At 45.1% G+C, this 12652-nt stretch overlaps 1 protein-coding gene across 2 annotated transcripts; it reads right to left on the reverse strand.

The window, feature by feature from the left end:
• Positions 1-242: 242 nt before the first annotated feature.
• On the reverse strand, positions 243-12193 carry ralbp1 (ralA binding protein 1). 2 transcript variants are annotated; one of them, XM_060058646.1, is made up of 10 exons: positions 12100-12193; positions 9973-10281; positions 8532-9020; positions 7812-8161; positions 7152-7313; positions 5853-5984; positions 5033-5143; positions 4446-4567; positions 2633-2753; positions 243-2013 (listed from the first exon to the last, which is right to left on the reverse strand). In XM_060058646.1, the coding sequence occupies exons 2-10, from the start codon at positions 10235-10237 to the stop codon at positions 1684-1686; spliced, it is 2082 nt and encodes a 693-aa protein (XP_059914629.1). In that variant the 5' UTR covers positions 10238-10281; positions 12100-12193; the 3' UTR covers positions 243-1683. The 2 variants fall into 2 exon arrangements, with proteins under 2 accessions (XP_059914629.1, XP_059914630.1); XM_060058647.1 differs by lacking the exons at positions 243-2013; positions 2633-2753 and adding an exon at positions 2818-4121 and having other exon boundaries at positions 4428-4567.
• Between the last annotated feature and the right edge of the window lie 459 nt (positions 12194-12652).

A 12652-nucleotide genomic window follows, 5' to 3' on the forward strand; every position in this document is an offset into this window, starting at 1 on the left:
CTGTGTCTGTGCTGATGCCCCTGCCCTTCACCTCACTCATCTACAGTTGATTCTGTTTTGTCTATGGTTTAGTTATTTACCGGGGGAACGGTGGGCATACGAGCAGGTATGAGGAAGCATAGGGAATCGGAATGTTGGAATAAACCAAGTGTACTCTTTTGTGTGTTCACATACGTGAACATCTATCTGATCATTTTACTAGCCACTCCAGTGAGTTTATCAAGAGCAAATAAACACAATAATTCACATGGGTTGTCACTTTATTCTTCACAGTATTAATCTGTCTGCAACAATAAGCTTCAAAAAAGCCTGGGATCATATGAAAATACTTTTATGAGAAGCGCATGATTTCCTTCTAGTATTAACCGGTTTCAAGAGATTTTTGAAGATTAACAATGATTAACCAAAGCAAAATTGGGTTGACACAGACTTTAGGCAAACTCTAAGCACTCACTCAAAATTCACAAGAGATTAACGAATAGTAATTGTGATTACCGAAAAAGTGATTGCTTTGATAAGCCAATGTCTAATGCCGGGAGAATCCCACTAGCAAACACTATGAAGATCAGTAATAATACAAATAATGTAAGACAATAAGAGCTGAAAAATACAGTATGTTTCCAAAATGTTACATTATATACATAAAGTAGGCTTTGCCTTAGCTTTACATATCACAGATACAACAGAATACCACAGTACTACCGCAATGGACAGTTACTATGAATGATTGACTTTCACAAACAAACTTGCAACTGAATCTATGAAAGAGAGAAAAAAAAAATCAGCATTAATGCTTAGACTAATCCGTTTTCGTACATTTTGTCATCACAAGACACGTGTCAGCATTCCATTAAGTTGAATCAGCATTTCAGATGTGAGCCGTTTTTTTTGTTAAGACTGATGTAACAGAGAAAGGTTAATTTGTCTCATGAATGCATTGAAGGAATATCAAAAAATATATTCACGGAAGGTGATGGTTAAAAAAACAAATAGATGCCCGAGCAGATTTACCTGACTCAATTATTGAACGTTTTTTTATATACATGTAGCAGTGAGCCGTGCACTTTTGTCATTCAACGGACATGTCTTTTTGTCCTATGGTCAGGTACGTTTATTTTCATTTGCAGTTCCAACAACCAATCAAATACAATAACTACAATATATTTATAGATACATTTATATATTAATAAAAAAGCCAGTTAATTAAAATCAATGCAGTTGAAAAAAACAAACAAAATTCTTCCATCACACCCAGAGCACTATTTAAATATATAATACACAGATCAACAATGAAGTCATCATTTATCACAGAGCTCTATTGAGTGACCCTTAGTGGTTGTCGTGGGAAACTTGTCCAGTTATGGCATAATATCATCATTCTATGCCCTATCTTGCTGCACTGAGCGAGAAGGACAGACAAGAAGATAAAGAGAGGTTGGTTTTACTTAAGAGATACTCAAAATGCTGAGCGAACCAAAAGGTAATTTCCTGTTGGCTTTGCGACATCGGCCTAATCTTTTACCCCTATGGTTCCAAGGAGGCTTTGAATGCATTCGGGGCCCCACCAGTGGTCTGTGTGAGGCCGCTGTCACCAGCACCGACACACGTACAGCGGCTCAAAGCCACCGCCGTGGTAGAAGAACACGTGACCTCTGATCCTACCACCACCCCCCCCCCTTCCTCTCACATGTTGGCCTCACGCCTGTCTTTGCTCGGCGAGGGCTTGGACGGCTCCTTGCACGCTTTCCCGTTGGCGGGAACGGCGGCGACACCCGGGTCGGCAGTGGCGGGGGTTGTGGCGGCGGCGGCGGCGGCAGTGGGGCGTTTGGCGGTAGGCTCCTCGCCGCGGGACTCGGGGCAGGGCGGAGCCGCGGGCGGCGTCTGTTCGACGGCGGGCGGAGCGCTCTGCTCCTGTTGCAGCTTGTGGCTCTGGAGGAGGCGGAGCTGGACACGCAGCTCCAGGATGGCCTCCTGCTCCTCGTGGATGGCCTGGTTCAGGTGGGTGTTTTTGTTCTGGGGAGGGAGGGAAGGAGAGAGGGAGGGAGAGAGGGATAGAGGAAGAGAGGGATAGAGGGAGAGAGGGATAGAGAGAAAGAGAGAAAGAGAGAAAGAGAGAAAGAGAGAAAGAAAGAAAGAAAGAAAGAAAGAAAGAAAGAAAGAAAGAAAGAAAGAAAGAAAGAAAGAAAGAAAGAAAGAAAGAAAGAAAGAAAGAAAGAAAGAAAGAAAGAAAGAAAGACAGACAGACAGACAGACAGACAGACAAGGCCGGAGAGCGTTTAACACAACACATCGGTTGTACGATCAAAGGAACGTCATGTGATTCGAGTTCATGCTATTTCCATCTGTCTGAGTGCAAATCACTTTGATGTCTATTGTATATCATTAAATCACTTATATTTTGGAATCAAACCTCACTACAAAAAATAACAGCAGACGGAACTATCTCCTTTATTGCGATGGTGTCACAACCTAGCACCCACAACTCAGCACCCACAACCTAGCACCCACACCCTGGCACCCACATCCTGGCTCCCACACCCTGGCACCCACTACCTGGCACCCACATGAGCATATCAGAAACCATCAATGCAATAACCTCAAGCGCTTAGGCCGCAGCCCTCTCTCCACTCACCTCCAGTTCCTCGTTCTGCTTCTGCAGGTCTTCCAGAATGAGCTGAAGCTCCTCCTCGTCCTCGCTCTCGCTCTCGCTGTCAGAGGAGTACTCCTCCGTCTCGCTGCGTCCCTGCTGGCGGCTGGAGACAGGGAGCCATGCAGGGCTTTAGAAGTGCACAGCACTTCAGCTAGAGCTGGGCGATTCATAGATTATTAATCATAATTCGAATTTATGGTCAATAAATGTTTGTTTTTTTGAAGAGTAAAATGTCAACATGGCAGCATGCGCTGAAAAAGTGAGTGCTTAGAGTTTGCCTAAAGTCTGTGTCAACCCAATTTTGCTTTGGTTAATCATTGTTAATCATCAAAAATAATTCACACTTAAAAAAATATATATTTGATTCAAACCGATAATCGGGTTTGGTTTGAAAAAACCGATTAGTTTTAGGCCAGCCCTCCCAGCCCTTTAGGCTGAGGATTCTGCTATCACCTCCAAAGCCCAAATCACATGGCGGGGTAGGGACAACGCAGAGGAGTCCCGTACGAAGCCAGCAAAGCAATAGTTGCCGCTACATGTCCCAATGTTGTGATTTTGCTGTTGTTGTTCTAAATTTAGTGATTTTATTGTTTGTATTGTGTTGTGTTTTACTGTTGTAAAATGTTGTGTTATTGTTTTTATACTTCAGTGTTAGGTTTCCCTTTTGACAGAGATGTTATCCTCCGTTTCCTGCCCAGGGACTATTGATGGAAATTAGCTTCTAGTTGACTCTGGTACTGCTAATGAGCTGTGCACTGTCCCTGTCAAATGAATAAATAATCGTGCTCTGTGCGCATCGTGAAAACTATACAATTCTATTTCTTTTTTTGGTTGGCACTACAAATATCAACCAAAATTCAAATGCATAACTGTTCATGGCACACCGTACTATAAGGGCAATGATGAATATATCGCCAGAATCTTTTCACTTATGTCATAGTCTAAAGAAGTACAGCCACGTCCATTGACTCAACATGATTGTATTTCACTTGATGGCATTGCCGGCATGTGGTCTTTGTGCTGTCAAAAAAAAGACCCAGTGGCTTTTTCCCTAAAAGGATACATTTCCAGGGCAGCCTGGTATTGTAAAATACTTGTTTGAACACAGTGGAAACTGTTCTAGGTGAAGGGAACTTGTAATGAATGCATAATACATTATACATCATCCTTTAAAGCTTTCTTAAGTGTAACAACAAGCAAGCAAGTGAGCATTTTAAAGACAAAGATTGAAATGCAGAAGTGGGCAAGAGTGCTCCCTCCCTCCGCTTAGTCCGCAACATTAAGATGAAATTGCCACGGGCACGGATGGGATTGACCGGAAAGATTGATTCCCTGAAACAACCAACAATTGACCTACTCCACATTCAGGACCCAGCTAGCATAAAAACACAACATCATCCATGATAAAAAATATAACTAAATGAGGGAACAGTACCTCTGTATCGCAGCTATCTAAATGAGGGAACAGTACCTCTGTATGGAACAGTACCTCTGTATGGAACAGTACCTCTGTATGGAACAGTACCTCTGTATGGAACAGTACCTCTGTATGGAACAGTACCTCTGTATGGAACAGTACCTCTGTATGGAACAGTACCTCTGTATGGAACAGTACCTCTGTATGGAACAGTACCTCTGTATGGAACAGTACCTCTGTATGGAACAGTACCTCTGTATGGAACAGTACCTCTGTATGGAACAGTACCTCTGTATGGAACAGTACCTCTGTATGGAACAGTACCTCTGTATGGAACAGTACCTCTGTATGGAACAGTACCTCTGTATGGAACAGTACCTCTGTATGTCTGCTATCTCGGCCCTCAGCCTCTCGATCTCCTCCTTCTCGGTGGCGATCTGTCTCCTCAGCTGCTGCTCCAGGGACAGCAGCTCCTCCTGCTCCGTCAGGATCTCGTTCTCCTGAGGAACACACGACCACGGAGACCACGGGCGGAATGAGACCCGGATGCAGGACGGACGGACGAGCACAGATATTGACGGTGGGGTCGAGTGGCGCTGTTCACCCTCTCCAAGGGTTGAGGGAAACACTTTAGTCCGTCCTAATGTTACAATTATTTAAAATCTGCTGGCACGTGTTTAGAGCTATTCTGTGAAGCAAACCGAATCCTACAGTTACTCTGTAAAGGAGGACAGCCCTTGCCACTGATGGCTGATGCAGGAAAATAGATGTTTATTGATAAGAAGAGACAAGATATGCCCCATCCAGGGCGGTTCATTACCTTTAGAGCACTCCCCGCACACATCAACTTTCCATTTATTTTTGTTTCTTTATTGGTTGTTTTTTACAAAGTGGGAGAAAAGAGTGGGAGAAAAGCGCTATACAAATACCATGTATCATTATTATTAGAATGTGTGCATCATTACCTGTGCAAGAAGGATATTGATGACCTCCTCCTCATTCTCGTTCATTTCCTCCTTAGAAACATCCTCTTTAGATAGGCTGGCTATCTCCTGGGCTATCTTGCTCTCGCACTCCTACGTAAAAGGAACCAGTAAATACAAGTTTTGTGCATTAAAAAATAAATAAAAGTAACGTCTATTGTACCCATGTTATTATCACATTTTATTCACAAGCTTTGACAACTTCAGTGCTGTATCTAACTAAAATAATAAACTATTGTAACTGTAATTAACTTTTCCTTTATGAAATAGAAACTGAGCTCTGTTTCTAAACATAGATCTGAGTCCTCAGAAATTGAAATAGTTGGTATAGTTTTATTAGATCCCACAATATAACATAACAGCACATATTATTCATAAGGAGGAATGCTTTATAGAGAAGACATAGGAAACAAAGACATTACAAAAGGTAACAGATGTGTAGATGCATTAGATGGACTCATCCGTACATTCACGTACATTGCACATTGTATGTGCAATGTATAGGACTAGATTAGGGAATGGCAGGCTAGTATGTGAACATGTTATTGCATATAGGGATGGATGGATATATAGACGAATGAATGGTAGAACAGAGATGGATGAATGGGTAGGCTGTTCCTCGTATATTTTTATGCATGTTATTTTAAAGGCCCCTCTAGCGACGGGCATTGGAAATGAGCTAAAGCTATTAAACGTTATGATGTTTTTCGGCTGGATTGTGCACAATCCACATGAGCTGCATCTGTCCCTAACAAATACAAACGAACAAACTAAAAAAAACAAAATCCTGTCCTGGACTCGCCTGTCTCTTGGCCTCTCTCAGTTTGCGCTTGAGGGCGGTCAGGATGCGCTGCACCTCCCACAGCCGCTCCTCCTTGGACAGGTCCTTCACGCCGGCCTGCAGGTCCCTGTGCAGGCAGTTCAGCAGGAACTCCTGACCACACACACACACACACGTACAAGTCGGCTTTTAGCTCTTTCAATGGTGCCCCCCTACCCGAAGCAATTAGCCAATTTCCCCCGGGGATCGTTCAATTATATCTGATTCTGATGAGGGATTACAAACAGACCAATAGAGCTGGTGTGTCTGTGTCTGTGTCTGTGTGTGTGTGTGTGTGTGTGTGTGTGTGTGTGTGTGTGTGTGTGTGTGTGTGTGTGTGTGTGTGTGTGCACAAATGATGCATCATTTCCGATTCCTTTCCAGCACCCTGTCAACCTAATTGAGAGACCTAAGTCTTTCCAGTTATCATGAGCACAGATGTTTGTTCTGGCAGCAGACACATGGCCAGCCAGAAGAGGTCATCTTTATGCAGGACGCTGCATTGTAACAGTGCATCAATTCAACTCAAGCTAGGGGTGTACGGTATAAACGCTATAGAAAGTACAACGTGTGAATTTGCGCTACGGTATGGATAATGACGTTACCGTGAGGCCGGTGTGACCGGTAGACAGTGTTGGGTGCAACGCGTAACAAAGTAACGCGTTAACACAGCAACCTCACTACTTTTTCGTGTAAAAAGTAAAGTTACGCACAACTACTGAAAATATGGTAACGAAACATAGTTCCCATTTCAATTCGGCGCAACGTTACTTTTCCAAGGGACAGATTTGACAGCGATACTGGCAGTATGCTATTGCGTAAGCACGCAGGCGAAACTATACTGCAAAAACTATACTGCAAGGTCTGCGAGCAAGTGGAGAAAAATCCATACTAATAAACATTAGTGTTTTTCAGTTAGTTAAGAAAAGATTTTGGATTTTTTTTTTATGCCGTTTTGCTGCCTAACCACTATTTTACCCCTTCAGAAGCATATCGAAATTAGTAGATAAAAATAACATACCTTGATAATACCGTTACCGTCTATGCCTCAAATCATACCATGATATACATTTTAGTCCATACCATACAGCCCTAATTCAAGCTATCAGATATCGTTGCACCCAGATATACAAGAATCAGGAAAGGGTCGCTTGGCGAAAATGCTAACCAAATGTGGCCGCTATACACGCCACACGGCCAATGGTGGAATAAATGTTTGGTAGCCGCCGGTGATGTCCTGTTGAAGATCCTATTGAGGGTCAGTGTGGTGTGTGGACTCACCTGTCTTCGGATCTCCTCTTTGATGCTCTCCTGGGTCTCGGGCAGCGCGGGCATGGTGGCCATGTTGGACCAGCGCAGCGGACGCACCACGGGCCTCAGGACCACGTCTCCAAACAGCTCCCTCACGTGGGTGAAGAAGATGTACAGCACTCTGTTCCCGATCTGAACCGCAACAGGAGAACAGCTCTAATCAGGCCCAATATCTAGTCCAGCCTGGAGGCCTAGCCTCCACTCAGGGCCTGGCCTCCACTCAGGGCCTGGCCTCCACTCAGGGCCTGGCCTCCACTCAGGGCCTGGCCTCCACTCAGGGCCTGGCCTCCACTCAGGGCCTGGCCTCCACTCAGGGCCTGGCCTCCACTCAGGGCCTGGCCTCCACTCAGACCCTTCTCCATTCAGGCCTGGACTCCAGTCTAGTCCTATTCTCCAGTCTAGTCCTATTCTCCAGTCAGGGCCTAGTCTCCAGTCAGGGCCAAGTCTCCAGTCAGGCCTAGTCTTCAGTCATGCCCTAGTCTCCAGTCAGGCCCTAGTCTCCCGTCAGTCTAGGTGCATTACAATCCATACAGATTGTTTGATACCAAATAAAAAAGACTTTTTAAAAATGTAAGTAAGCAAAGAAAGAGCAGTTCTTCCGCGACGTTACACCACCCCTCTCCGTTTTACCTGGACGGTGGGGTTGAGCACGATGGAGATGTTCTGGATGTTCATCTTGGTGTCGGCCTCGCGGGCGATGACGTGGTCCATGTGCGTGACCAGCCAGGCCAGCAGCAGCCCGCCGCCGGGCGGCGCCTCCGTCAGCAGCCTCTGGATCTCCGCCACCTTCTCGGCCTCCGTGGGTCGGCCGCAGGCGTCCTCGCAGCGCTGCACCAGCTCCCGGCCCAGCAGGTGGTCGGGCAGCTCGCGCAGGTACTGCTTCAGCAGGCTGGCCACCGTGTGTGGGTCGTACTCCTCCAGGCAGGGGCACTCCTCACGGTCGTAGGCCGCCTTCAGCTCGTCCACCTTGGACTTCATACCTGGCGGGGGGGGGTGGACGAGAGAGTCAGGGCACGATCTGGGACATGGGAGTCCTCTGTTAGGAAGAGAGTAGCTGTTGAATCCAATAGGGATCCGCCATCAGTATAACTCCAAGGTAGAATAAGATCATGATTAAGGAGGAAACTCCACATTCTGCAACGTTCAGTAAAAGTATTGAGATGGTACTTGTCATTGGACACTAATTATACACAGCGACAAAGCTGTTCTGGTGCATCCCTACAATCAACTGAACCGACCCAGACATTAACGATTGACATACACACACTTTCTAGCATAAATACAGAGGACTGTCTGTTTGCCACTGCCAATTATCAATCATTGAGGAGCAGAACAAAGATGTCTCCATACCCGACACTCGGTAGATGCCCTCACACTTCATGCCGTAGCTCTCGATGTAGTCCACACACTCCCTGAAGACGGCTGGCAGCTGGATGCAGTCGTACAGGGCCGTCCTCTTGACGGCCTCGGCCAGGGGAGCCCCGAAGATGGGCCTGAACGCGGGGGCCTCCACGAGCAACGGCGCCGGCTCCGCCTCGACCGGCTTCTTCTTCTTCTTCTTCTCCTTCCACTGCTTGACCACGTCGGCGGCCGTCAAGTCCTTGGACTTCTTCTCCTTGTCCTTGTCCTTGTCCTCCTTCTTCTCCTTGGGCTCCTTGGGGCCCTTCTCCTTCTCCTTGGGCTCCTTGGGGCCCTTCTCCTTCACCTTGAAGTCCTTCTCCTTCTTCTTGGAGAAGCTGGGCTTCTTGAAGACGTGGATGCCCTTGGAGCGCTTCATCTTGGAGGGGCTCTCGGCCTCGTCCGCCGAGCTGTCCTCCTGGAAGGCGGCGTAGCCTTCGGCTGGAGGCAGGGAGGAGCAGGAAGCAAACAAAAAGGTTAGGAACACAAGTGGGGGAAAACGCAGATACATACACCGTGTTTGTGCTGAATCGGATCTCCCCCTTACAGCTGCGGTGGAGGCGCCGGAGTAGAAGGAGCGAAAAGGAAAATAAAACAGGAAAGTAGGTTGGTTTTGAGAACAGGGAGTTGGAGGAGGAGAAAAAATAAAAAGGAGGTCAGTTACTGAATTAGCATCATAGCTCCCAATGCACACGACAGGCTCCTCTCGCTGAACCGGTTATCTGTTGGATCTGTCATCACCCTCTAATCGCAGCAGCTACCATTAGTCAGACCTAATTAGTGCCCTTTTAATGAGGTTGTTGCCACCTTTAAAATCACTAGACTATTTTCTTTTTTATGAAAAAAATAAAATAAAATAAAAGGAGGCACTCTGGGTTTACACTGAACTAGCTCTCCCACAGTGACCTGGTTGGAGTGATAAATATAGGCATGGAAAGTAAACGGACCAAGATATCAACAGAATCTGCATGCATAAGAACAGGATAGGAATTTACCATTTATGCAACAATGACATCAGTGCGTTATGCAAGTATAAAAGTCTGGCACAGTAGCCCATAGCAAAACAGGTAGCCCAAATAAAGATGGCAGACATTTTTTACATTAAATCCTAAGGTAATCGTTGAGTGGATTTCAGAATGCAACTCACAGTAATGAGTCAATACTTAATGTTGTTCAAGTTTAGAAAATACCACTACGTGTTTTTTACAATTCTTGCCATCCCTGAAAGGAGGGATCCCCCCGTATGTTTTCCTTCTCAAGGAATACACAGGCGGACCACTCGGGCTAGGGTTAGAGAGCTTCAAGTGAGGCAGGGACGCCCTTCAACTCCACTGCAATAACCTACTGATAAGCCTGACCCCCACCCCGACAGCGGGACGTCACCGCGCCTTACTTTTCTTCTCCTTCTTCTTGAACTTGTTCTTCTTCTTGCCGTGCTCCTTGTCGTCCTCCGACAGGTAGGGGTCGGCCGGCTCGTAGTGGTGGTGGTGGTGGTGGCCGTCGTGCGGCGGCGAGGGCTCCCCCGTGCGGTACAGCCCGGGGAACTTGGTGGGGCTGACCTCCTCGGAGCTGGGGGTGCGGGCGGCACCACCCGGGTGCTCAGCCCGCCGCTGCTCCGAGGGGCTGCCGCCGCTGGGGGGCAGGAAGCACTCCGTCATGGCTGCTCTGCCCTGCTCAGGCCTCTGGCGGCATTACATCACACCTGCCGGGAACAACACACACACACACACACACACGCATATATATTAAAACCCCGGTTACAGAGAAACTATACAGCGCTCATAAAGCAGACAGCACGGCAACCTCGTCACAGATCGAAAGGTTGGTCGATCTGTGTGTGCTTTGAATTGAGCGCAGTAAATGGATATGCCAGGGCGTATAACTAACACACACACACACACACACACACACACACACACACACACACACACACGAGGAGGTTGAATGGAGTAGAGATGGTGGTACTGGGTGTGATATTTCTTTTCGGAGAATAACTCTGGGATTCTCGCCTCTGATTGGTTAGAAGGGCTCTCCTTTAGATCGTGTTTTGATTAGTCCTACCGGGTGGTAAATGCTTGCATTATTTTATACATGGCTGATCTCTGCTCTACAAAACAATCAGGAGGTCATCCAGGAGGACTTCAGGGTGGACTGCATTCACGCTAAACGAATGTTAAGCATTCAGCTGGGAAAAACTGCCATTGTAATCCTGAAAAAGGTTTTTGGCATAAAGAGTTTTTTATGATTATATTATACTCAAGGAAAGTTTTGTTGGCTAGGTCACAACAATAACAGCTTCTAGTAATGTTGCATTAAACTATGTTTCAACACAGAATCAATACTGTTGGAAAATGTCAATCACATTGATTCTGGATGTATAATTATGTAAATGATTGTAATCCTACCAATATCCAGCAAATAAAGATATCAATAACTTTTTCTAAAATATTCTTTTGGGCATAACGAAACACCCAAAAGTTGGGCGTTGTGAGTTGCAAATCAAATGCACAACTTAAACCTGTTGTTATTGCATAGTTATGCTCATAAATGCCATTGGTATTCATTGCCGTCTATCACCTATCAATGCATTGCTAAAAGTTGCCTTTAGCTGAATCCATGGTAGAATGTAAGAAGGAACACGACAGCTGCAGAAGTAATAAATACCCACCAGATGGGGCTATGATGTAGAACGAATATGATGGTAATCTTTTAACAGGGCATAGAAACAATCAGCAATGTCAGCAAAAAATGAAATGCTCCGTATTGCTAAGGAAACAGCTTAGCATGGATCAATATGGTTTAACCCATTCCAGCCTCCAAAAAACTAAAGAGCTAGCAAATTTATAATATAATAGGATTAATGACGTAAACATGGCGTTACATGGTGTTCTAAACTACTGATTGTCATTAATAGTAGGTTAAATGTCAATACATTTTTTGAGATCATAAAGACGAACAGTCAAATGTCAAATAATGTTAGAGAAATGGTTTAGACCTTATGTGGACATCGTTACAACCTAATACTGCACTGAAGCTACAAGCCAAAATTGTAGCTTTTTGCTTAGTCGCTAACAACTGTGAAACATTGCCATTGTACATGTGTAGTGCAGAAAAGTAAAATCATGGGTTCATCAAGAGATGAACACAAGCTGCTGTCAGCATGTTTAGCTGACAAACCCAGTCCTCGGTTCACACTACAGCTCGTTGCAAACGTGTCGTAGGCCAGAATTAAGGCAAGTGGCTGGACAATAGAAGCGTATACTATTAAAGTTGAATAATTCAATTAAATACATACACAGTGCACTTGTGATCTAAAATTAAGAGGCCCATATGCTAACAACTTGGCTAGATAGCTACGCAGCTAAGCTAGCTGATTCGCTAGCCCAACAGTCCAATTTAGCCCCCTATTTTTTAAAAGAAACCCTGATATAAAATTTGTGATTATTACATGTACTGCAGTATAGTTTGTAACTGATATCGTTGTGCCAAACACTCAAACGATAAAATTGAGTAACTTTACCAACTAGTAGTCCGTTCGGTCAATTTCACAGTAGCGCTTCCGGCTTTCCATATACTAAATAAACCCTTCTGAGTCTGCGCAACGACACTGCATGGTAGGAAATGTAGTTCAATAAATGCATTTAAACTACAAAACAGATTTAATGGTGCAGCTAAGCCAATACAATTAAATATATAGAACTATGATCTACATCAGTAATAATACTAACTCCTCCATCTGGAAACCATAAAGGGTGTTTAGTTTGTGGTCATTTTTTCACAAATTAAACTTAGTGTACAAAATGTAGTTGGAAGAAATATTAATTCTCATGTCAATTGAGCGTAACCACCCGTCATTCTTAATCACACATCCCCAACCCTGTGGTGATATTCCAAAGATTGATGATCGTCACCAGGCCACATGGAACGCATTAGTTCCATGCTATATTTGGTGCTCCTCTCTCCCACATAACCCACAGCTGTGCCGGCAAAAAAAAACAACACTGCCCCGATTCAATATCATTTAAGAAAGACAAACAAGGTCTCTTTGTGCCTTTAACACATTTGCTCCTTGC

Source organism: Gadus macrocephalus, chromosome 8 (assembly GCF_031168955.1).
Source record: "Gadus macrocephalus chromosome 8, ASM3116895v1".
Lineage (NCBI taxonomy): Eukaryota > Metazoa > Chordata > Actinopteri > Gadiformes > Gadidae > Gadus > Gadus macrocephalus.